Below are 26,471 nucleotides of genomic sequence, written 5' to 3'. Positions count from 1 at the left end.
TTTACACTCTATGGGTAAACAATGGAAAAAATTCACTAAATTGATAACCTATACAAGTGTTTCAAAAGAAGGTTTACTCATAATACAACTCCGCATCTCATCCAAATATTCACACGAAAGAGAAGCCATACAAAGTGTAATGTATGTAAAAAATAAAGGTTTAATTACTTTTCACATTTGCATGCACATGAAAGAAACCACACAATTGAACATCCTTATAAATGTGAGACATGTCAAAAAAGGTTTGCTTGTAATGCAACTTTGCTGGCTCATCAAAGAATTCACACGAAAGAGAAGCCATACAAATGTGATATGCAAAAAATTCTTATAATTGAAATTCGCATATCTATCAAGGAATTCATACAATCGATAACCCATACTAGTATAATGTAAAAAAGTGTAATCTATATAAATGAAAATATACTGTCCGTCTGTCTGTCACTAAGTATGACGTCAATATATACATAAGAAAGCTTTCATTTTAATACATGACGTCATATTGAATTTGACGTCTTATCTATATCTTATCTTATCTATCTATCTTCTATATATATAAAAATAAGTTGTCTGTCTGTGTTTCTGTCTGTCTGTCAGGTGACGTCATGTTTCTGTGTCGACTGACGTCATGAAGTTAGTTGTCGTCATTTTTGCTATGACGTTGACGTCATTAAAGATACTTAAGACATATATGTTCACGTAGAAATCTATTGATGTTTAAGTTTAAAATGACTGATGAACTTACAATGGCAAAAGCCGATGAAGATGCTCAAAGAGTCTATGCCAAAAAACTTGCTGCTGATAGAGAAAGTCAGAAAAGAAAGCGTGCCGAGGAATCAAAAGAACAGCAAGGAAACAGGCTTGAGGCTAAAGAACGCAAAACCGCGCAGTTAGATGAAGATCCACCTGGACAGCATGAAGATCCATAGTGAAGCTGAAAAATAAAGAAGAAAAAGAAAACTGAAAAAAGAAAAAATGTAAAAACTAAAAAATACTAAAAAGAAAAAACACTCAAAGAGAAATTACAGACCGGGACACAAATGACGACCGGGACAGAGGGAATATAAATAACGACCGGAACACTCAAAGAGAAATTACAGACTGGGATACCGGGACACAAATGACGACCGGGACACAGGGAATATAAATGACGACCAGGACACAGGTATTTAAGAATATCGTTCAAAGACAAATTTTTAATTGTAAGAAGACCGTTGAAAGAGAAATTTCCAATTGTAAAATGACTGAAGAACCTACAATGGCAACGGTACCACCATTGAAGTAAATAACCAGTGGGTTGTTCCATATTCCCCATTATTATCAAAAACATTTAATGCACACATAAACGTTGAATACTGTAACTCCGTAAAGGCAATCAAATACATATGTAAATACGTCAACAAAGGCAGTGACATGGCAGTTTTTGGCTTGCAGCCCGAAATCAAAGATTTCGACGAAATCGTACAATATCAGGCTGGAAGATACATAAGCAGTAATGAAGCTGTTTGGCGAATTCTTTCATTTCCGATACATGAACGTAGTCCAGCTGTTTTTTACTTAGCGGTACATTTACAGAATGGTCAACGTGTTTATTTCTCGGAAACCAACGTGCAACAAAGAGCCCTGAATCCACCGGATACAAAATTAACAGCTTTTTTTTCGCTTTGCAAAAATGATTCTTTTGCAAAAAAACTGCTGTATACTGAAGTGCCTTCGTATTACACGTGGAATACTAAAATTAAAGTATTTGAACGTCGAAAACAGGGTAAGTCAGTCGACGGCCAACCTACCACCTTCAAAGATACCACGATAGGAAGACTCTACAACGTTCAACCCAATCAACATGAATGCTTCTTTCTACGCCTGCTTTTGGTGAATGTACTCGGTCCGACATCCTTTGAGTATTTGAGAACTGTAAACGGTACTATACATGACACTTACCGTAGTGCATGCCAAGCTCTGAATTTATTGGAGAATGACCAACACTGGGATAACTGCATCAATGACGCGTGCGAAACGTCAACCCCAAGTCAAATTCGTGCATTGTTTGGCATCATTTTAACAACTTGCTCTCCATCAGCTCCTACGACTTGCCGTAAAAAAAACAATGGAAAACCTAATAGAGGCCACAATCTTGACAGGGCCTTTTGAGGGTGAGGCTGTTCTTATTCCTCGCATTCCCATGATTCCAACGGATCTGCCTTTTCAATTTAAAAGATTGCAATTCCCAATTCGATTAGCATTTGCAATCACCATTAACAAAGCTCAAGGTCAATCATTAGAAAAATGTGGTATAGATCTTAATACTGATTGTTTTTCCCATGGACAATTGTACGTTGCATGTTCGAGGGTCGGTAAACTTGACAATCTATTTATATGCAGCGACAATTGGACAGCGAAAAATGTTGTATATTCGCAAGTTTTACGCAGTTAATTTGTATTGTATCATCTATCTATCTATCTATCTATATAAAAACGAGTTGTGTGTATGCATGTTTGTTTGTTTGTAAAAAGAGCGTTTGCATATGACGTCATTATTAGTACATACGGCTTTGTATATGCACAGACAATGGGAAAGCCAAGAATATTGTATATTCGCAATTTTTACGTAGCTTAACTCCTGCAGACGAAATGAATGCTTGCCTGAAAAATTCTAATTTATGGGCACACGTAAAAATATTAAAATTAACTACAAATATGCGTGTCCGATTGCAAAACGATGACTCTGGTCAAACATTTTCAGATCAATTGCTGGCAATTGGAAACGGAAAGCTCCCAGTAGTGGGAAAGCCAAAAATGTTGTATATTCGCAATTTTTACGTAGTTTGAAACACATATATAAATCTATCTATATTCACAGGTGGGACACAGGGACACAACTACAATGGCGCGTAACTAATATGGCGCGTAACGACTTACGCGCGCGGGGGGGCTTGGGGGGGGCGCGAAGCGCCCCACCAACTAGGTGTTGGGGTGGCGCGAAGCGCCACCCCAACAGCTAGTAGGCTATATATAAAAACAAGAGGTCTGTGTGTCGAGTGACGTCATGTTTGTCGACTGACGTCATATTTGTCGACTGACGAAATTACTGACTGGGACATCGGGACACAAATGACGACCGGGACACCGAGACATAGGGAATATAAATGACGACCGGGACACTCAAAGAGAAAGCGACCGGGACACAAGGAATGTTCGATTAGCAATCACCATCAACAAAGCACCAGGACACAAATGACGACCGGGACACAGGGAATATAAATGACGACCAGGACACTCAAAGAAAAATTACAGGTCGGGACACCGGAACACAGGGAATATAAATGACGACCGCGACACTCAAAGAGAAATTACAGAGTGGGACACCGGGACACAAATGACGACCGGGACACAGGGAAACAACAACAACGGGGACGCCGGGGGGCACAGGGGGATATATAAATGACGACGGGGACACAGGGAATGTTCGATTAGCAATCACCATCAACAAAGCTCAAGGGCAATCATTAGAATAACGAGATGTAGATCTGAATGCAGATTGTTTTTCTCATGGAAAATTGTATGTTGAATGTTCAAGAGTCGGTAAACCTGACAATCTATTTATATACACAGGCAATGGGACAGCCAAGAATGTTGTATATTCGCAAGTTTTACGTAGTTAAAAATATATTTATATCTATCTATTTTCACAGGTGGGACACAGGGACACAACTACAATGGCGTGTAACTAATATGGCGCGTAACGACTTACGCGCGCGCGGGGGGATTTGGGGGGCTCGAAGCGCCCCCACCAACTAGGTGTTGGGGTGGCGCGAAGTGCCACCCCAACAACTAGTTATATATATAAAAATAAGTTGTTTGTTTGTGTGTTGACTGACGTCATGTTTGTGTGTCGACTGACGTCATTATAAGGATTGAGAATTATGCCGTCATGAAGTTGTTTGTCGATACACGTTATATTTGTCGACTGACGAAACTACAGACCAGGACACCGGGACACAAATGATGACCGGGACACAGGGAATATAAATGACGACCGGAATACTCAAAGAGAAATTACAGACTGGGACACCAGGACACAAATGACGACCGGGACACCGGGAATACAAATGACGACCGGGACACATGGACACAACTATAACGGAGACGCCGGAGGGGGGGGGCACAGGGGGGTGTATAAATGACGACAGGGACACAGGGAATGTTCGATTAGTAATTACCATCAACAAAGCTCAAGAACAATCATTAGAGTAACCGTTACATTAGTTACGTTACATTATACATTAGTAATTAGTAACCGTTACATCAAAGTAGATAACCGTTGGGTCGTTACATATTCACCTTTATTATCGAAAACACGCAATGCCTACATAAACGTGGAACAAAGTAATTCTGTAATGGCAACCAAAGACATATGTCAATACGTCAACAAAGGTAGCGACATGGCAGTTTTTGACTTGCTGTCCGAAATCAGTGATATCGATGAAGTTTTACAATATCAGGCTGGGGGATACAAAAGCAGTAATGAAGCTGTGTGGCGTATTCTTTCATTTCCGATACATGAACGAAGTCCAGCTGTTGTTCACTTAACGGTACATTTACAGAATGGTGGAAGTGTCTATTTTTGGAATCCAACGTGCAACAAAGAGCCCTGAGTCCACCGGATTCAACGTTAACTGCTTTCTTTGCGTTATGTCAAAATAATTCTTTTGCAAAAAACTGCTGTACCTGGCCCGACGTCTTTTGAGCATTTGAGTGTATACAAACTTTATCTCTGTTTCTTTGTCATCTCTTTGTCTCTTTGCCATATTTTCTTTCATATTGCCATTCTTTGATTTATATTTTTCACAAGCAACGATAAATTTTGTCTTGTTTACTTAGTTGTTTCAAATTCTTTTGTAAACAAAAATGAATATGAGGTATTAACTTAATGTATGTTAACTAATTTTTTCATTATTTTAAGGCTTTATTGTTGAATTTCTTTTTCTCAATAAATACATTTTTGAAATGAATAAATTCATATTTTCTTCAGTTATATTTACAGAATCTCTGTCAATTGTGACCACCTTTCTGGTTCATATCAATAGGCAAATTCTATAGAATAGTACAAGAACGTGTAATAAAGGACAACAGAGTAAGGGATGGCCCTCCCATTTCCAAAATTATAAAGATAGTTACTACTTCCATTAAACATGTATATATTTTTACATGATTAACCTATTTTTAATAAAATAGGCCCTGAACTGTAATGGGGACTATACATGATACTTTATCGTAGTGTATGCCAAGCTCTAAATTTACTGGAAAACGACCAACATTGGGATAATTGCATCAATGACGCGTGCGAAACGTCAACTCCGAGTCAAATTCGTGCATTATTTGGAATCATAGTGGAAACTGGCTCTCCATCATCTCCTACAGAGCTATGGAAGAAATACAAATCACAAATGGCCGAGGATATACTCCATCGAACACAGTTAGAGAGGTCAGATATGACCTTGAATTTTACAACAGAAATTAATAACTTCACTTTAGTTATGATTGAAGATTTGTGCTTGTTTATGGCAAACGAACTTCTCAAGCATTTGGGAATGCCTTCACCTAATCGTACTGCTGCTATTTCTACATGTGTAGAACAAACTGGATCGTGAACAACATTACAACATGATTGATCTATTGACGTATATAAAAACAAATATTTCTACGTTAACTTCTGAACAAAAAGACATCTATGATCAGACAATGCATTGTGTCGATAAACAAGTTGGAAGAATCTTCTTTTTGGATGTGCCAAGTGGTACTGGCAAAACGTTTCTAATAAGATTTATTCTGGCATCAATTCGATCAAAAAATAACATTGCGTTGGCCTTTTCGTCGTCCAGAATAGCCGCAACGTTGCTGCATGCTGGGAGAACTGCTCATTCCACTTTGAAATTGCCTCTGAATATGCAATCTACAGAAACCCCCACGTGCAACATTTCCAAATAATCTGGAATGGGTAAAGTAATGCAGCAATGCAAACTTATTGTTTGGGACGAATGCACAATGGCACAAAAAAAATCACTCGAGGTACTTGACGCATCATTGCAAGATTTGTGAGGAAACTCCAAACCCTTTGGCAGCACATTAATATAGGCTTGTGGGAGATTTCAGGCAAACATTACCTTTTATTCCTAGATCGACACCTGCAGACGAAATGAATGCTTGCTTTAAAAATTCTAATTTATGGGTACACGTGAAGACATTAAAATTAACTATAAATATGTGTGTCCGATTGCAAACCGATCACTCTTCTGAAATAATTTGAGACCAATTGCTGGTAATTGGAAACAGAAAGCTCCCAGTTGACTCAATTTCAGGACAAATACAAATACCTCCTGAATTCTGTAATTTAGTGACGTCAAAAAATGATTTGGTTGAAAAGGTATTTCCGAATATTCTAAGCAATTATAAAAATCATAAATGGCTAAGTGAACGAGCAATATTGGCAGCTAGAACAAAGACGTACACGAAATCAACAATATTATTCTGACCAAGATTCGAGACCAGCCAGTCTTTTACAAGTCAGTCGACACAGTTCTGGAATCAAATGAAGCGGTTAACTATCCATCAGAATTTCAAATTTTTAAACTAAAAATAGGCGTACCAATAATAGTGTTGAGAAATATTAACCCACCAAAGCTTTGCAATGGCACGCGACTTGTCGTAAAAAAAGACAATGGAAAACGTAGTAGAGGCACCAATCTTGACAGGGCTTTCCGAGGGTGAGGCTGTTCTTATTCCTCGAATTGCCATGATTCCAACGGATCTGCCTTGTCAATTTAAAATATTGCATTTCTCAATTCGATTAGCATTTGCAATCACCATCAACAAAGCTCAAGGGCAATCATTAGAAAAATGCGGTATAGATCTGAATGCGGATTGTTTTTCCTATGGACAATTATATGTTCCATGTTCAAGAGTCGGTAAACTGGACAATCTATTTATATGCAGAGTCAATGGGACAGCGAAGAATGTTGTATATCCACAAGATTCACGAAGTTAAAAATTAGCACCTTGCATACGTGTTGCTTTAGGGGGGAGGGGTTAGGCTTGCGGCTCAGAGAGAAATTACCAAAAGAAAGCGTGTCGATGTATTACAAGAGCAACGCGAAACCTGGCTTGCAGCTGATGGAGAAAAAAAATGCGTGGTGAGGAATTACTAGAGTACATCAGAGGAATTACCAGCTGTATATCCGCAAGTTTTGCGCTGTTAAAAATTAGTACCTTGCACACGTGTTGCTGGGGCAAGTTCTGAAAAAAACTAGGATTGTTTTTCCCATGGACAATTATATTTTGCATGTTCAAGAGACAGTAAACCTGTCAATCTATTTATATGCACAGACAATGGGACAGCGAAGAATGTTGTATATTCGCATGTTTTACGTAGTTAAAAACATATATATATATATATATATATATATTATATATATATATATATATATTTATATATATATATATATATATATATATATATATATATATATATATATATATATATATATATATATATATATATACTAGCTGTTGGGGTGGCGCTTCGCGCCACCCCAACACCTAGTTGGTGGGGGCGCTTCGCGCCCCCCCCCCAAGCCCCCCCGCGCGCGTAAGTCGTTACGCGCCATAATAGTTACGCGCCATTGTAGTTGTGTCCCTATGTCCCACTGTGAATATAGATAGATATATATATATATATATATATATATATATATATATATATATATATATATATGGTTTTAACTACGTAAAACTTGCGAATATACAACATTCTTTGCTGTCCCATTGTCTTTGCATATAAATAGATTGTCAGGTTTACCGACTCTTGAACATGCAACATATAATGGTCCATGGGAAAACAATCTGTATTCAGATCTATACCTCATGATTCTAATGATTGCCCTTGAGCTTTGTTGATGGTGATTGCTAATCGACCATTCCCTGTCCCGGTGTCCCGGTCGTCATTTACATCCCCCTGTTTCCCCCGGTGTCCCCGTTGTAGTTGTGTCCCTGTGTCCCGGTCGTCATTTATATTCCCTGTGTCCCGGTCGTCATTTGTATCCCGGTGTCCCGGTCTGTATATACATTCGTTTTTTAGTTTTGTTTTTCTCCTTTATTTTTTTCCTTTTTTTTTTTCTTTTTTAGCTTATTTAGATTTTTAGATTTTTTAGTTTTTTTATTAGTTTTTAGTTTTTTTTTCTTTTTAGTTTTTTTGTCCCGGTCGTCATTTATATCCCCCTGTTTCCCCCGGTGTCCCCGTTGTAGTTGTGTCCCTGTGTCCCGGTCGTCATTTATATTCCCTGTGTCCCGGTCGTCATTTGTATCCCGGTGTACCGGTCTGTATATACATTCGTTTTTTAGTTTTGTTTTTCTCCTTTATTTTTTTCCTTTTTTTTTCTTTTTTAGTTTATTTAGATTTTTAGATTTTTTAGTTTTTTTATTAGTTTTTAGTTTTTTTTTCTTTTTAGTTTTTTTGTAGTTTTTAACTTCTTTTTAGTTTTGTTAATTTTTTTTTTACTTATGTCCTGGTCGTCATTTATACTCCCTGTGTCCCGGTGCTTTGTTGATTGCTAATCGAACATTCCTTTTGTCCTGGTCGCTTTCTCTTTGAGTTTCGTCATTTATTTTTTTCTTTTTTAGTTCTTTTAGTTTTTACCTTTTTTAGTTTTTTTTAGTTTTTTAGATGAAAATTTTTTTTAGTTTTTTCCTTTTTTTCTTTTTAGTTTTTTATTGGTTTTTACCTTTATTTTAGCTTATTTTTCAGTTTTTTCCTTTTTTTTTAGTTTTTTTTTATTTTTTATTTTTTTTAGTTTTTTACCTTTTTTTAGTTTTTTTAGTTTTTTAGCTTTTTTACTTTTTTTATTAGTTTTTAGTTTTTTTTGTAGTTTTTGCCTTTTTTTAGTTTTTTCAGTTTTTTTTTTAGTTTTTTATTGGTTTTTACCTTTATTTTAGCTTATTTTTCAGTTTTTTCCTTTTTTTTTAGTTTTTTTTTAGTTTTTAGTTTTTTTCGTTTTTTATCTTTTTTTTAGTTTTTTTAGTTTTTTTAGTTTTTTAGCTTTTTTTTTTTATTAGTTTTTAGTTTTTTTTTGTAGTTTTTGCCTTTTTTAGTTTTTTTAGTTTTTTAGCTTTTTTATTAGTTTTTAGTTTTTTTTTGTAGTTTTTGCCTTTTTTTAGTTTTTTTAGTTTTTTAGCTTTTTTATTTTTTTATTAGTTTTTAGTTTTTTTTGTAGTTTTTGCCTTTTTTAGTTTTTTCAGTTTTGACGTCACCTGATCCAGTTTTTTCAGGTGACGTCACCTGATCCATCCACAGACAGACAGACAGACAACTTATTTTTATATATATAGATATATATATATATATATATATATATATATATATATATATATATATATATATATATATATATATATGTTTTTAACTACGTAAAACTTGCAAATATACAACATTCTTCGATGTCTCATTGTCTGTGCATATAAATAGATTGTCAGGTTTACCGACTCTTGAACATACAACACAAAATTGTACATATAATTGTACAATCATTATAGCCTTGAATCTTCGTCAGGTAATTCATCAAAAACCAGTTTTAAAAGAGGGGGGGGGGAAATCTAAGACGATTCAAAGTCCATCATGGTTATTGCCACACATTTTATATAGTCTTAATGCAAATTTGATTTTTTTTTTCGAATCAGGCAGGAGGGTAACAAATATGACATCATGCACTGTCAAAAAATATGTCATTAGACATCGTTTATAGTTGTTTTTTTCTACCATATATGACGCCATTCATGCATTATATCATCTTGCATATGAAGAGTAATTTTTGTCAAAAATTGTGTTTTACTTTTGACATAATATGTTTTATCGTGGATGTAAAGCTGTTTCATTCTAGAAAAAGACTAACAAGTCTTATAGTAATAAAAAATCCCTAAAAATAAAGAAATTGTTTCAGATTGATATGAAAGTACACTATTAGCCTATAACCGCCTTGTTGGAAAATCGTATGAAGGGAGCTTACAGTCCCTTGGCTTGAACAACAAGAACACTTCATTGACTTGGAAAACGAGAAAAGGCGCTGCAACCACGATATTTAGCATCGAAAGCATCCTTTTTCTTTGTTTCCGTTTTCTTCCACTTTTAAAGAGAATTGCTATACATAGTTTCTTTTGTGATTATTTTTTTTAAATAATTTTTTTTTAACAGAAAATACATTTTTGTAAACAAGATCGTGGTTTTCGCAATAGCTGCAACATGAAAGACGATCATGGCCAATAGCACCAAAGAAAATAGCTTAAAACCCCCTAAAAATGGTGCCCGAACGAAAGACGAGCCGTGGTTGCAGCAGCTGGTGCAATATAGCAAGAGTTAAACCATAATCCATAGTAACTAAAAGTTAAAAACCGCGTTTTGAAAAACAAAACTGCCTAATCAGGAAGACATTGCAGTCTGACAGTGATTTTGGAATGGTAACTATTTTTCCGTTCACGTTAAACAAGTTTATAATGAAAAGAAAACTATGGTGATTTTGAGAAAAACTAAAATCCTTTAAAATTAGTGTCATATCAAAACAAAACCTCGCCACTGGAATTAGTATGGTTAAGAACCTTGTGTAGGAGAATTTCAGTCCCCCACCTTAAAAAACAAGGAAAATCACTTTTTGGCATTTTTAGCACTGATACGTCTCTTTTTTTCTACTAGGGATATTCGGACTATCAGAATATCATAGAGAGATGCCTAATGGCTCTTTTTAAAGTATGTTGATAAGTCTAGTACATGTTGTAAGTAACAAAAACTATTTTTTTAATAAAATAAATTATTTACAAAAACTATACTTTTGTCTACAAGACTGTTTTTGCAGCGATAACTTCTGTTCGTTTTAAGTTCTAGTGTTGTCCCTAACTTTCAGTTGAAAAAAAATTGATTTTTATTTAATGTGATACTAGAATTAGCTTAAATTTTTTACATTGACTTTAATAAAAACGTTCTGACCAATTTCGTATTCTTTTGTTCATTCGCTATTTCCTATTGATACTTTTGATACTGAGAAATTCTTTGGAAACCAGTCAGAGATTCTTCCAATTCTCTTCTCCATTCCTCTTAGGCTTTAAAGTTCTCAAATTTAAAACCAAGAGCTTTACACTATGTCTATCCCTTGTTTGGCTTAAATTTTAGTTTTTCTGGCTTAGAAATCGTTCAGAAAAGTCTTTATATAAACCACTAATTTACCAAATGTTTTTTAATGCATGAAAACATCCAGACCCTGTAATTTTTCCGGAAATTTAGATCTCTCTGGGAAATTGGATTTCCTTGAAAGGCCGGGGTTAAATTTCGAAGCCAGCAAAAAATTTCTCTTTGAATTTTATTCAAAGACGTATAAATAGATGGAGGACGTTTAATACAAAAGGGATAAACATGGACAAACAGAGAAATGTTCTTCTTTTAAATACTTTTCTTCAGCAGAAGAACTTTCACAAGTCAATTACGGATTTTCAAAATCAAAATTATAAATCTAAATTTGCATATATTCTTTCACGACCCCATCCGCGTTTATATATATATATATATATATATATATATATATACTAGCTGTTGGTGCAGCGCTTCACGCCCCACCAACACCTAGTTGGTGGGGGAGATTCACGCCCCAAGGCCCTCCTACACGCGTAAGTTGTTACATGCCATTGTAGTTGCGTCCCTGTGTACCACCTGTGAATATAAATAGATATATGTATATATATATATATATATATATATATATATATATATATATATATATATATATATATATATATATATATATATATATATATATATATATATATATATATATGTGTGGGTTTTTAACTACGTATGACTTGCGAATATACAACATTCTTCGCTGTCCCATTGTCTTTGCATATACAAAGCCTTATATACTTGTAAGGACATCATATGCAAACCCTCTTTTTACAAACAAACAAACATGCATACATACAACTTATTTTTATATAGATAGATAGATAAATAGATTTACATATACACTTTAAATTAACTACGTAAAACTTGCGAATATACAACATTCTTCGCTGTCCCATTGTCTGTGCTTAAAAATATACTGTCAGGTTTACCGACCCTCGAACATGCAACATACAATTTTCCATGGGAAAAGTAATTTGTATTAAGATCTATACTGTATTTTTCTAATGATTGCCCTTGAGCTTTTTTGATGGTGATTGCCAATACAATTTTTAAATTGCAATCTTTTAAATTGAAAAGGCAGATCCGTTGGAATCATGGGAATGCGAGGAATAAGAACAGCCTCACCCTCAAAAGGCCCTGTCAATATTGTTGACTCTATTACGTTTTCCATTGTTTTTTTACGGCAAGTCGCGTGCCATTGCAAAGCTTTGGTGGGTTATTATTTCGTAACAGTATTATTGGTACGCCCATTTTTAGTTGTAGCAGGTGTGGTCGAAACCCTGGGAGATCCAGGGAATTTAAAAATTCAGATTTATAATTGACCGCTTCATTTGGTTCCAGAACTTTGTCGACTGACTTGTAAATTACTTCCTGGTTTCGAATCTTTGTCAAAATAATATTTTTGATTTCGTGGACGTCTTTATTCTTGGCTGCCAATATCGCTCTTTCTCTGAGCCATTTATGATTTTTATAATTGGTTATAATACTCGGAAATACCTTTTCAACCAATTCATTTTTGGACGTCACTAAATTACAGAATTCAGCAGGAAGTTGTATACGTCCTGAGTCTACTGGGAGCTTTTCGTTTCCAATTGCCAGCAATTGATCTGGAAATATTTCACTAGAGCCATCGTTTTGCAATCGGACACGCATATTTATAGTTAATTTTAATGCCTTTACGTGTGCCCATAAATTATAATTTTTTCAGTCAAGCATTCATTTTGTCCGCAGGGTTTGATCTAGGTATTATAGGTAATGTTTGCCTGAAATCTCCCGCAAACAATATTAATGTGCTGCCAAAGGGCTTCGAATTTCCTCGCAAATCTCGTAATGATTGCTCCAGAGCCTCGAGCGATTTTTTGTGTGCCATTGTGCTCTCATCCCAAATAATTAGTTTGCATTGCTGCAATACTTTACCCATCCCAGATAATTTGGAAATATTGCAGGTAGGAGTTTCTGTAGAATGCAAATTAAGAGGCAATTTTAAAGCAGAATTGTCCCCCTAGAAACAAATTCCAATGCGACCCTAGCGAGCAATTCCAGCGGTGCCCCCCTAACATTCAATTCCACCAAAGCCCCCTTGCTTCCAATTCCAGTGGGACCCTAGCAACCAATTCCGATGGGGGACCCATACATCTTATTTCATCGAACCCCAAAGCAATCCATTCCAGCGCAGGAGCCCTAACAGTCAATTCAAACGACGCCCGTAGCAACCAGTTTTAGTGGGGTCCTATCAAGTAATTCAATTAGGGCCCCTGGCATTCAATGCCATCGGTGGGGGCCCTAGCAAGCCAGTCCAGGGAGCTGTTATTAGAGATAAATTTGAACCTTATAAAGAATAATTCCTAAGAGAAACCCCAACACCTGGTCAAATAAATGCCTTGTTAATTGGACCGGGTGTTGGGTTTCAGTCCCCCTCCGCCAAAACAATTCTTGTAACACTTCTCACTTTAACTTTGAGCTGTAGAGCATATTGGTCCAAGTAATTCACGCCCTCATGACAGTATGTAGCTGGCCCACCCCCTAGCAACCAATTCCATAGGGGGGGGGGGTTGTTATTAGAGATAAATTCAAGCCTTATTAAGAGAAATATCTGAGAGGTCCTTATGAAAGTGCCTCGTTTTTTGACCGGGTTTCAGTCCCCCTCCGCCAAAAAATTCTTTTAATACCTCTCACCTTAAATTTAAGCTATAAAAGATGTTAATCCAAGCAATCTACGCCACCATTGCAATATGTACCTAGCCCATGGAATTCCAATGATACATATTATTCCTAAGACACTTTCTAGAAATTTTCGTGATAAAAATCATGCAATACGTCTATTTTTTAATGGTTTTGCAAGTCCCCAGCATGATACACTATGCCAAGCTATAACTAACCCTCTTGCACACTCTAGCACTAATTCATCATTCCTCAGACATTTTCCAGATATTTTCTTGTTAAAAATCATGCATTAAATCCATTTGCTCAGGTTTTTGCAAGCCAACCCCCCTTGGTACACTATGTCAATCCAAACCCCCGTGTCACACTATTGCTGGCCCCTCAGGCGTCCTCTAGCACCCCTCATCATTCCTAAGGCAATTTCTGGGTATTTTCATGATAAATCACGCATTAAATCCAACGGTTCGTGTTTTTGCAACTCGATCCACCGTGATAAACCATATCAACTCTCACAACAATGCCACACTATGATTAGGCCCTCTGTAACCCTCTAGCACCCCCACCCTTTATTCCTAAGACATTTTCATACATTTTCTTGTTAAAAATGCAATAAATCCAATGGTTCAGGTTTTCGTAAGCCACCCCAAATGTGATACATCATGTCAATTCACAGCACTGTGCCACACCATTGCTGCCCCTCTGGCAACCTCTGGCACCCATTCATCATTCCTAAGACACTTTCTAAATATTTTCTTGTTAAAAATCATGCATTAAATCCATCTGTTTATGGTTTTGCAAGCGATCCCCAACATGATACACAATGTCAATTCATGTCACTTTGCTATACTATTACACCCTCTGGCACGTATTATCATGCCCAAGGGGTTTTCAAAGTTTTACCTCATAAAAATAATTTTTTAAACTAAAAATTACTGTTGTTTTTATTTGAACAGCCTGCCATTTCAAAGTTAGATTGCAGCGTTCCATAATAATTTTCAATCTGTGGCACTCAATGGCTAGCATATGGCACTAACTAGCATGCATTATCACACCTAAAGTATTTCCAGATATTTTCCTAAAAAAATAAACCGTTAACACCTGAATCGATCATTTAAACTTAAATTAAAATTCCTGGCATTGTTTCTTCTGATGACTCCAAGTAATTGTCGCCAGCATGACACAAAATGACTAGCATATGGCACCCAGTAACATACACTCTCACACCTAGAGCATTTTCAGACATTTACTTATAAAAATAGCCTTTTACACTAGAATTGAACACTTAAACTTAAAGAAAAAACCCCAATAGTCTTTCTTCTGATGACTCCTAGAAATTGACGCCAGTGTGGCACACTGTATGTTGATTTTGTCCTCAATAACTTGTAATTTTCATTTTATTTTCAGTACTACAGTAAGTGCAAAAAGAAAATAGTTGTAATATAGTTTGTTTTAGTAAAGAGCCAATTACGCAGTAGGCCTTATGTTTTTACCGTTAAGGAAACTGGAAGTAGCTATACTCTTGTTTGTAGTTAAGAATATAGGTGTCATGAACATTTTTGGAAGGAGCTACTAAAACTAAACTGAATCCCCATGAATTTTAGAATAGGATATCGTTAATAAGTTTTTTTGTTGAGGGCATGGGGCCATGGAGGGACGACCTGAGGTCATCTCCCATGTTTTTTGGAATAAAGTATTGTCAGTAAGTTGGTTTTCTTTTTTTCGGGCCGTGGAAGGAGGACCAGGGGTCTGTTCCCATGATTTATCATTGATAAATCGGGGGAGGGAGGTATAATAAGTTAGTTTTTGGGCGAGGGAAGGGTATCGGGTCATAGAGGACCAGGGGTAAGCTCCAGTAAAATTTGGAGTAAAATGTTGTTAATAAGTTGTTTTTTTGGGGTGGGGGATATTGGGCCCTGGGGTCCAGGGTTTGGGCATCCCTGGTCCTGGAATATATATTTGAAATACAATTTTGTTGACGAGTTTAATTTTTATGGGAGGGGATGGGGTCGGACCTTGCAGCGAAGGCCAGAGGTCAACTTGCTTATGTTATGGAGTAAAGTATTGTTAATAAGTTTTTTGAGTGGTGGTGGGGGTTTAATTTATCGGATCTTTGAACATTGTCCATAACCCTTGCATAATAACCGTATATGTCACCTGCCTATAAAATACAACACTTGTCCCGGTGCTAGGGGAGTTTTGTCGACCCGGGAAGTTTTATTATCCGATCTTTTGACTTATTTTAACAAAATGGCTACTTCAAAAATCCGATCGAATGGATTCAGTGTAAAGCAGAAAGCAGAAGGGCTAGTAGCTCTCCAACCGCCTTTGACTCTTAACTAGAACTTTCAATTTCCAATAAATAACACCCGATGAATTTATGCGATCGTTCTTTCAATAAAAACCTTATATGCCCCCGGAGCAAAATTTACACCACTTTCCCTCGGGTTCTAGGGGACTGGATAAAACCCAGAGTTTTATTTATATGATCTTTGATCTATTTCAGACAAAAAGAAAATTTCAAAAATTTGATGCGACATATTTCGAGAAAAGACGGCTGGTGACGGGAGGGGGTATAGTTTCTATCAGATTACTTATGAATCTCAAAAAGGGAATTAGAACTTTAAATTTCTAGTCATTTGAGTCCCCTCCAAAGTTAATCTCTTCTATAAGAACCTTATGCCCTCTGGGCATAATTTAAAACCCTTCCTCCGGGCTCTGGAGGAAGGGTATGTTGACCAAAAAGTTTCTTTTATCTGATTGTTAGACTATTTAAAAAATGGTTATCTCAAAGTTTTGATTGGATGCGTTTAGGGGAAAGAGGCTGGGCATAAGGAGGGGGGAGGGGTAGATGCCCTCCATTCTCTCTTGACTCTTGAAAAGGCAACTTGAACTATATGTCTCCGATCAAATGATTCAGCTATAAAGTTTGTACGATCGCCCTTTACACAAGAGCCTTATATGCCCTACGTGCATAACTTACAACACTTGCCTACTGGCAGTGGGGGTTTTTTCTAACCCGGAGTATTTGTTATTTTATCTTTAAACTATTTTGAACAAAATGGCAATCTCCAAATTTTGATCCGATGCATTTTGGGGGGAAAAGAGCCTTGGGAGTGGAGGTACTAGTTGCCATCCGATCACTTTTGACTCTTAAAAAAAGCCCTAGAAATTCTGATTTACTTTCGAACCAACCACCCTGATGTTTATACTACCATCCCTTTCATAAGAACCTTATATGTCACGGGGGTATAATTTACAACGCATGCCCTGGATTCTTGGGGACTGTGTTATTCCTGGAGTTTTCATTATATGATTTTTGGTCAATTTTGAACAAAATGGCTGAAAAAAAATTTTCGGACGAATTTGCGAAACACCAGATTGATGGGGGGGGGGCTAGTTGTCATCTGATCATTTTGACCAATTTTAAGAGTCAATAGTAATCTGAAATTTATGCGACCATCTCTTCCAAGAAACCTTATTTACCCACCGGGCACAAGTTTAACCCTTAATTCTCTCGTGCTGGGGGAGGGGTAACATTTACCCCGTAGTTTTTATTATTTGATTGTTGAACTATTTCAAAGAAAATGGCGAAATCTGAAATCAAAGAAAAAGAAAATCTCGAATCCACCGGATGATCTTAAGGAAAAGAGGGTGTAGGGGAAGGGGAATACCCGGAAATTTCAATTTGCAGTCGACTCGGCTACCTCTGAACTTTATACGACCATCTTACATAAAAACCTTATATGTCCCCTGGAAATAACTTAAAACACTTGCCATTTGGCTTTAAGGCGTTGTGTTGACCTTAGAGTCTTTGTTATCTGATGTTTGAACTATTTTCCATAAAATGGCTGTCTCAAAATTTTTATTGTATGGGTTAGGGGGAAAAAGGGCGTGGGGCTAGTTGACCTCCGATCTCTTTTGACCCTTAAAAAGTAAAACTTAACTTCCATTTTTCAATCAAATGAACCCATTCTGAAGTTTATACAAGTAGTTTTTCCATAAGAACCATATATGTCCTCATAGCATACCTTACAACGCCTGCCACTGGGCCCGAGAGGATTGTGTCCATCCTGGAGTTTTGTTATCTATTCCTTGAACTAGAATTAAAATTTTATCGGATGCATTGGGGGGAAAAGGGTATGGTTGCTATTTGTCCTCTGGTAACTTTTGACTCCTAAGAAAGAACACTATAGCTTCCAATTTCCAACTGAATCAGCTCCTCCGAAGTTCACATGACAATCCCCCCATACCAATTGTCTCTGGAGACAAAATTGACGCCTTACGTTCTTGGGGCTTGTGGGGGAAGGCCCCAGGGTCATAACTTACAACATTTTCCCCTCCCAAGAACCCGGGGAAAGGGTCATAGCTTATGCCCTGGGAGCATATAAAGCTTTTATGGATCAAGTGGTCGTACAAACATCGAAGGGAATATAATAACTAGAAATTGAAAGTTTTAATCCTCTTTTTAAGAGTCAAAAGATGGCTGATCACAGCCATCAAAAGATGGCTGATCACATTTTTATATTTTGTTCAAAATAGACCAAAGATAATATAACAAAGACTCCAGGGGTAACACAACCTATCTGAACCTGAGACAAGCGTTGTAAATTATGCCCCCGATTATATAAGGTTTTCATGAAAGGGATGGTAGTATGAACTTCGAAAAAACTCCGGATTTGACACAAGCCCCACAGTCAGTGGGCAAGCGTTGTAAGCTGTACACGTGCGGCATATAAGGTTCTTATGTAAAGGGTGGTCATATAAACTTTAGAGGTGGCTCATTTGATTGAAAATTGACAACTCTAGTTACAGTTTAAAGAGTCAAAAGTGAATGATGGGCATCTATTCACCCCTTCACACAAAACATCTTTCCCCTAAACGCTTTCAATCACAATTTTGAGATAGTAATTTTTTTAAATAGTCCAACAACCAGATAAAAAAAAAATTGATCAACATACCCCCCTCCCCCAGAGGCCGGGAAACGGTTGTAAATCATGCCCAGAGGCACATAGGGTTCTTATGGAAGAATTACACTTTGGAAGGGCCTCAAATGACTAGGAATTTAAAGTTCTGGCTTTTTTAGAGTCAAAAGTAATCTGATTCCCCCCACCAACCAACTCCTTTCCCTCCCTCCTCCACAAACCGTCACTTCCTCAAATGTATCAGATTAAATTTTGAGATTTTGATTTTGTCCAATTTAGCCCAAAGATCATACAATAAAAACTCCAGGGTTTACACAGCACCCCAGAGCCGAAGGCTATATGTTGCAAATTATGCCCCAGGAGCATGTAAGATCTAAATGGATGGAATGATCGTATATCTTCATGGGGGGTTCATTTTATTTGAAGTTGAAGGTTCTAGTTCCCTCTTTAAGAGTCAAAAGGGACAGGAAGGCAATTAGCCATCCTGCCTTTTTTACACCGAATCAACTCGATCAAATTTTTGAGGTAGCCGTTTTGTTAAAATAAGTCTAAAGATCGGATAATAAGCATTCCAGTGTAAAAACAACAGCCCCCCCAGACCCCTAGGGCAAATATTTATGTCATATCCATGGGGCATATATGGCTCATATGCGAGGGTTATGAAACTTTTTCAAAAATCAGATAAACCAAACCTCCAACCCCACTAAAAATACTTATGACCAATATTTTATTCCAAAACTTAAGCAAGCTGACCTCTGGCCCTCTCTACATGGCCGAAACCCCCCTAATAAAAACTAACTTGTTAACAATATTTTATTCCAAAAATTACAGTAGCTCACCTCGGGACTTTCAGGGTCCGTTCTCCCCAGAAAAATTATTAACACTATTTAATTCCAAACCTTATGGACCTTAATCCTGGTCTTTTTAGGCCCAACACCCTCCCCCCAATAATACTATCAATGATGAATCATGGGAACTGACTCCTGGCCCTTCATCCATGGCCGAACCCTCACCCACAAAAAGAAAGATAAACAGACTGATTCGCAATATATAATTTTAACATCATGAGAGCTGACCCCTGGCCCTCTCTTCATGTCCCTCAGCCAGGCAAACTAATTAAAGAAATTCAGTTCCAAAAACCATGAGAATTTTTGCAAAATTTTCAAGACACTCTTTCCAAAACTGTTGAATACACCTATTTTTTCACTACAAACAAGAGTATGCCTACGCCCGTATTCCTGACGGTAAAAGCATAATGCCTACTGCGTATTTGGCGTTTTACTAAAACTAATTATTTATAAATATTTTCTTTTGTACTTATTACAATATTAAAAATAAAATGAAAATTGCAGTAAAACCACACCAGGATCAACAATAGGCCCAATAGGACTTTGGCTTTATCTATTCTTAGAGATTTGGGGACTTCCTCGAAAATCTTGCAAAAATGGAGTGGCGAAACGCTTGGGCCTTGAAGTGTGAAGGCTTTAAATCCGGTCCTGGGCAAACAAAATCTTGAATTGGTGAACTTTCAGTAATTAGGATCATTATATATTAAATGTCTTTTTTGATCAAAATGGCCATATAAAAAATTTGATTGGACACATTAAGGGAAAATAGGGTTTAAGGGGGGACCTAGTTGCCATCGGATCACTTTTGAATCTTATAAAGGGAATTAAAACCTTCAATTTCTAATCATTAGAGTCTCCTCCGAGATTTGTACGACCACCTCTTCCATAAAAACTTTATATGCCCCCATGCAATAAGTTAAAACCCTTCCTCCAGATTCTGGGGGAGGGGAGTATGCTGGACCCGAAGTATTTTTATCTGATCGTCGGATTATTTCAAACAAAATGGAAATCTCAAAATTTCGATCAGATGCATTTGGAGAAAAGAGGGTGCGTGCATGTGGTGCGTACAATTCCAATCCCTTTGGACTTGTTAAAGTTAAATAGAACTTTTATTTTCCAGTAAAATGAGCTACCTCTGAAGTTTATACGACCTCCCATGACATAAATACCTTATATATCCCCCGGTGAATAGCTTAAAACATTTGCCCCTGGTCTTTGGGGGTTTGAATTGACCCTGAAGTCTTGTTATCTTATGTTTCAACTATTTTTAACAAAATAGCTACCTCAAAATTTTTATTGGATTGGTTCAGGGACAAAAACGTGGGGAGGGGGGGCTTGTTGCACTTTGATCTCTTTTGGCTCTTTAAAATTGAGCTAGAACTTTGAATATCCCGTCAAAAAATATGCCTTTGAAGTCTGTATGAGCACCCCTTCTATAAAACAATATATACCCCCAGGGCATAACTTGAACTGCTAGCTCCGGGCCCCGGGGGCTATGTCCCACCCACTAATATACATAAGCAATGAAGAAATTTCATAACTTACATCCCTTTCTCTGGGAAATGTGGAGGAATTGATATCCCCAATCAAAATTTTGATGGGATGATTTAGGGGAAAAGATGCATGGGAGAGGACCCGACAGTAAGATAGGGTGATGTGGGGGAACCTTTACGCTTAAATGGGCTGAAATAGTTACCAAAAATTTTCCAAATTTTTGGAGATGGGTTTCAACGAAGATAAAATTTTACAGTGGAATTTTCCAGGAAAGTAGTCTATATTTGGTTGGAAGAACTTTCAACATAGTAAAGCTCCTTTTTCAGGGAATGTGGGGGATTGGTATTCCCAAAAGTATACATATTGGACCTTTGACTATGCTGAACAAAATGGCTATCTCAAAATTTTGATCTTACGACTTTAGAGGGAAAAGGGGCATGGGAGAAGGCCAGATGCTCTTCAATATGTTTGGTCATTCTAACATGGTACTAGAACTTTTAATTTCCGTTAAAATGAACCCTTTTACAATATTCTAGGCCAATTAGTTTGAAAATCAAAATGGTTTCTAAAAAACAGCCAAATGGCCTTAGAATATTTGAACAGGGTTCATTTGAAATGAAATTAAAAGCTCTAGAAAACAGTACTCTAAAAACATTAAAAAGGCATATTTAAAAGCGGTGAAACATTTCGCTTCGAAGCATATGCATGAGATGTGAAACATATTTAGAACTGCTGTGTATTGTCGAGTATGGTTTTGGAGTTATGTTATAATAAAGAGCGCGAGACGTCTTTGGGTGTGAGACCTTGCAGTTTACTCTAAAGTTTGACTGTCTCCCGGTTCTTTAAGAACGGTTGCTGAAAAAAGCCGCTAAATAGGAATAAAATATGTTTTTACCGCATCAAAATGATTTAACGTAACGAGTGAGGGACAAAAGGTGGTTCAAGAGTAGTCTATATATATAAAAATAAGTTGTTTGTGTGTTGTGTGTTAACTGACGTCATGCATAATTGTAAACTGACGTCATTATAAGGATTGAGCATTATGCCGTCATGAAGATGTTTGTCAACTCACGTCATGTTTGTTATGACGACAAAGGCTTTGTATATGATGCCATTATAAGTATATAAGAAGGCCGTTCAAAGAGAAATTTTTAATATTGATTTTAACATGACAGAAGAACCTACAATGGCAACAGCCGAAGAAGCTGCTCAAAGAGTCTATGCCAAATGGCTTACGGCTAATAGAGAAAGTATGAAAAGAAAGCGTGCCGAGGAATCACGACAACAGCAGTGAAAACAGGCTTGCGGCTAATAGAGGAAATATGAAAAGAAAGTGTGCCGAGGAATAACAACAACAGCGTGAAAACAGGCTTGCGTCTCAAAGAGAAATCACCAAAAGAAAGCGTGGCGAGGAATCACAAGAGGAACCTGAAAATTTTCCCCTGGCATTCAGGTACAGCCCAGTCGATGATTATAGCTTGAGTAGATTTGTTCAAATCGGGACTATGTCTAAAATTTGTCTCTATTGAAAGGCCTTGAAATTTAATAGTAAAACAATGGGAATGTGTTGCGCCTCAGGAAAAGTTAAACCTCCTCAACCACCAGAGCCATTGAAGACTTTGCTTACTGGAACTACGTCAGAATCTAAGCGTTTTTTGTCACAAACATCAGAAAATATAACTTATGTTTCCAAATGACGTCGTTTGGTGCCCAAATCGAAAATCAAGATCAATTTATGCCTACTTTCAAAGTAAAAGGGCAAATTCATCATAGAGCAGGGTTCGTTCTACCTTTCTCAGGCAAGAATCAGAAAATTATACAACTGTACATCATTAGTGATAAAAATTCTGAATTGAATGCACGTTGCGAAATTTCTCCCGACGTTGAAAGGACCATCGTTTCCCAATTGCAACATCTTTTCCACGAAAATAATAATTTAGTGCGTCTGTACAAAACAGCCATCGATTTGATGCCTACTGATACGCATAAAATTGTTATTTCCGCTGACAAAACGCCTACTGGCCAACATGTGCCTAGATATAATGCTCCAACTATCGACAAAATGGCAATCGTTATGGTCGGTGATCAGTTTTTACCTCGAAATATTATTCTTCATAAGCGAAACGCTCAGTTGGTAAGAATTGCTGAAACTCATCGATGCTACGATGCCCTACAATATCCTATCATTTTTGGGGATGGAGCCGACGGCTGTTACTTTAATAAAAGACAATTATATTTTAAAATGCCGTCAATTGTTTTACCAATACATCATTGATATGTATGCATAAATTAAAACAGAACGTTTGCTATTTATCCGTCTGAATCAGACCAAGCTCCGCTCTGAACAATACATTCATTTGCGAGATGCAGCTGTAAATGACGGTATTACCACAAACGTTGGAAGATTAACGATTTTACCTTTGTTACATGCTGGCAGTCCCCGTCATATTCATGAATATGCTCAAGATGCTATTGTGTATGTTCGTCTCTATGGTCGTCCAGATTTATTTATTACATTTACATGTAATCAATCTTGGGACGAGATACGGCGGCTTTTACTTCAAGGACAATCGGCGGTTCATAGACAGGACATTACGGCCTGTGTCCTCTGGCAAAAGTTGAAATCACTGATAAACTACATAGTAAAACTTAAAGTGTTAGGGTCACTGCGATGCTGGATATACTCAGTGGAATGGCAAAAACGAGGATTACCACACACACATATTTTAATCTGGCTACATGCTAAAATTACTTCTAATGAAAATGACGATGTGATTTCCGCTGAAATTCCTGATGAAAATGTCGATAAGTTGAGCTGCCTTGGCCGAATGGGTTGGTGCGCTGGACTCGGGATCCCTTGTATGAGAGGACGTGGGTTCGAGTCTCAGTGTACCCAATTCTTCAGTTTGGGACTGGGGTCAGTGGCGTGACTCTGTAAGCTTAGCCAGAGTCGACCAAGCTCTAAATGGGTACCTGGAGAAATCTGGGGAAGGTAAACAGGGAGGGTGTGCAAAAGCACAGAATGGCTGGCCCCCAACCCCCCCATTGCACTTCCTAGCTGAAGGGCCAAAAAACGGAGATCAGCACCGCCGGTACGGACTATAAAGTCTAATGCCGTATCCTTGACCTTTTTTTACCTTTCGATAAGGGGTTATATGATATTGTTGTATAAAATATGATACATGGACCTTGCGGTGCACTGAATGAAAAATCACCATGTATGGCCAAAGAAAGGTGCAAAAAGCAATATTCTCGACTTTTAATACCCAACACAATAACTGGCAATGATGGTTACCCACAATAAAGAAGAAGATCTACTGAAGATGGCGGTAAAACAGCAATAATAAAGAAGCATAACGGTACCACCATCGAAGTAGAATAATGGGTTGCTCCTTATTCATCTTTATTTTGAAAAACATTTAATGCACATATAAACGTTGGATACTGTAACTCCGTAAAGGCAATCAATTACATATGTAAGTACGTCACCAAAGGCTGTGGCATGGCGGTTCTTGGCTTGCAGTCCGAAATCAGTGACATCGATAAAATCGTACAGTATCAGGCTGGAAGATACATTAGTAGTAATGAAGCTATTTGGCAAATTCTTTTATTTAACAATTTTATGCGTATCAGTAGGCATCAAATCGATGGCTGTTTTGTACAGACGCACTAAACATGACGTCATGTTTCTGTGTTGACTGACGTCATGAAATTAGTTGTCGTCATTTTTGCTTTGACGGTGGCGTCATTCAAGATATTTAAGACATATGTTCACGTAGAAATCTATTAATGTTTAAGTTTACAATGACTGATGAACTTACAATGGCAAAAGCCGATGAAGATGCTCAAAGAGTCTATGCCAAAAAACTTGCTGCTGATAGAGAAAGTCAGAAAAGAAAGCGTGCCGAGGAACTACCAGAGCAACGCGAAAGCAGACTTGCTGCTAAAAGAGAAAGTGAAAAAAGAAGGCGTGCCGAGGAATTACAAGAACAGCAAGAAATCAGGCTTGCTGCTGATAGAGAAAGTAAGAAAAGAAAGCGTGCCGAGGAATCACAAGAACAGCAAGAAATCAGGCTTGCTGCTGATAGAGAAAGTAAGAAAAGAAAGCGTGCCGAGGAATCAGAGCAACCTGAAAGTTATCGCCTGGCATTCAGGTACAACCCAGTCGATGATTATAGCTTGAGTAGATGTGTTCAAATCGGGACAATGTCTAAAATTTGTCCCTATTGCAAGGCCTTGAAATTCAATGGTGAAACAATGGGAATGTGTTGCGCCTCAGGAAAAGTTAAACTTCCTCTATTGGCTTCACCACCAGAGCCATTGAAGACTTTCCTTACTGGAACTACGTCAGAATCTAAGCGTTTTTTGTCAAAAATCAGAAAATACAACTCATGTTTCCAAATGACGTCGTTTGGAGCCCAAATCGAAAATCCAGATCAATTTATGTCTAATTTCAAAGTAAAAGGGCAAATTTATCATAGAGCAGGGTCCCTTCTACCATTCTCAGGCGAAAATCATAAATTTTTACAATTTTACTTCATCAGTGATAGAAATTCTGAATTGAATGCACGTTGCGAAATTTCTCCCAACGTTGAAAGGACAATCGTTTCCCAATTGCAACATCTTTTCCCCGAAAATAATAATTTAGTGCGTCTGTTCAAAACAGCCATCGATTTGATGCCTACTGATACGCATAAAATTGTTATTTCCGCTGACAAAACGCCTCCTGGCCAACATGTGCGTAGATACAATGCTCCAACTATCGACGAAGTGGCAATCGTTATGGTCGGTGATAAGTTTTTACCTCGAGATATTATTCTTCATAAGCGAAACGCTCAGTTGTTAAGAATTGCTGAAACTCACCTACAATATCCTATCATTTTTTGGGATGGAGCCGACGGCTATCACTTTAATATTAAATTGATGAATCCAGCCACTAACAAAGAAATGAATAAGAAATGCAGTGCAATGCATTATTATTCCTATAGACTAATGATTCGGCAGGATGAAGAAAATTATATTTTAAAATGCCGTGAATTGTTTCACCAATTCGTCGTTGATATGTATGCTAAAATTGAATCAGAACGTTTGCCTGAATCAGACCAAGCTCCGCTCTGAACAATACATTCATTTGCGAGATGCAGTTATAAATGACGGTAATACCACAAACGTTGGAAGATTAACAATTTTACCTTCGTCATATGCTGGCAGTCCCCGTCATATGCATGAATATGCTCAAGATGCTATTGCGTATGTTCGTCTCTATGGTCGTCCAGATTTATTTATTACATTTACATGTAATCAATCTTGGGACGAGATAATGCAGCTTTTACT

The 26,471-nt window shown here is 37.3% G+C and overlaps 1 protein-coding gene across 1 annotated transcript; it reads left to right on the top strand.

Annotated features, from left to right (window-relative positions):
• Window positions 1-5,258: 5,258 nt before the first annotated feature.
• On the top strand, window positions 5,259-5,648 carry LOC136034899 (uncharacterized). The gene has a single exon (XM_065716397.1). The coding sequence runs from the start codon at window positions 5,259-5,261 to the stop codon at window positions 5,646-5,648; it is 390 nt and encodes a 129-aa protein (XP_065572469.1).
• Window positions 5,649-26,471: the final 20,823 nt, after the last annotated feature.

This window comes from Artemia franciscana, chromosome 2, assembly GCF_032884065.1.
Source record: "Artemia franciscana chromosome 2, ASM3288406v1, whole genome shotgun sequence".
NCBI classification, from domain to species: domain Eukaryota; kingdom Metazoa; phylum Arthropoda; class Branchiopoda; order Anostraca; family Artemiidae; genus Artemia; species Artemia franciscana.
The sequence above is the reverse complement of the archived record's forward strand: the minus strand, read 5'-3'. Positions and strand labels throughout refer to the sequence as shown.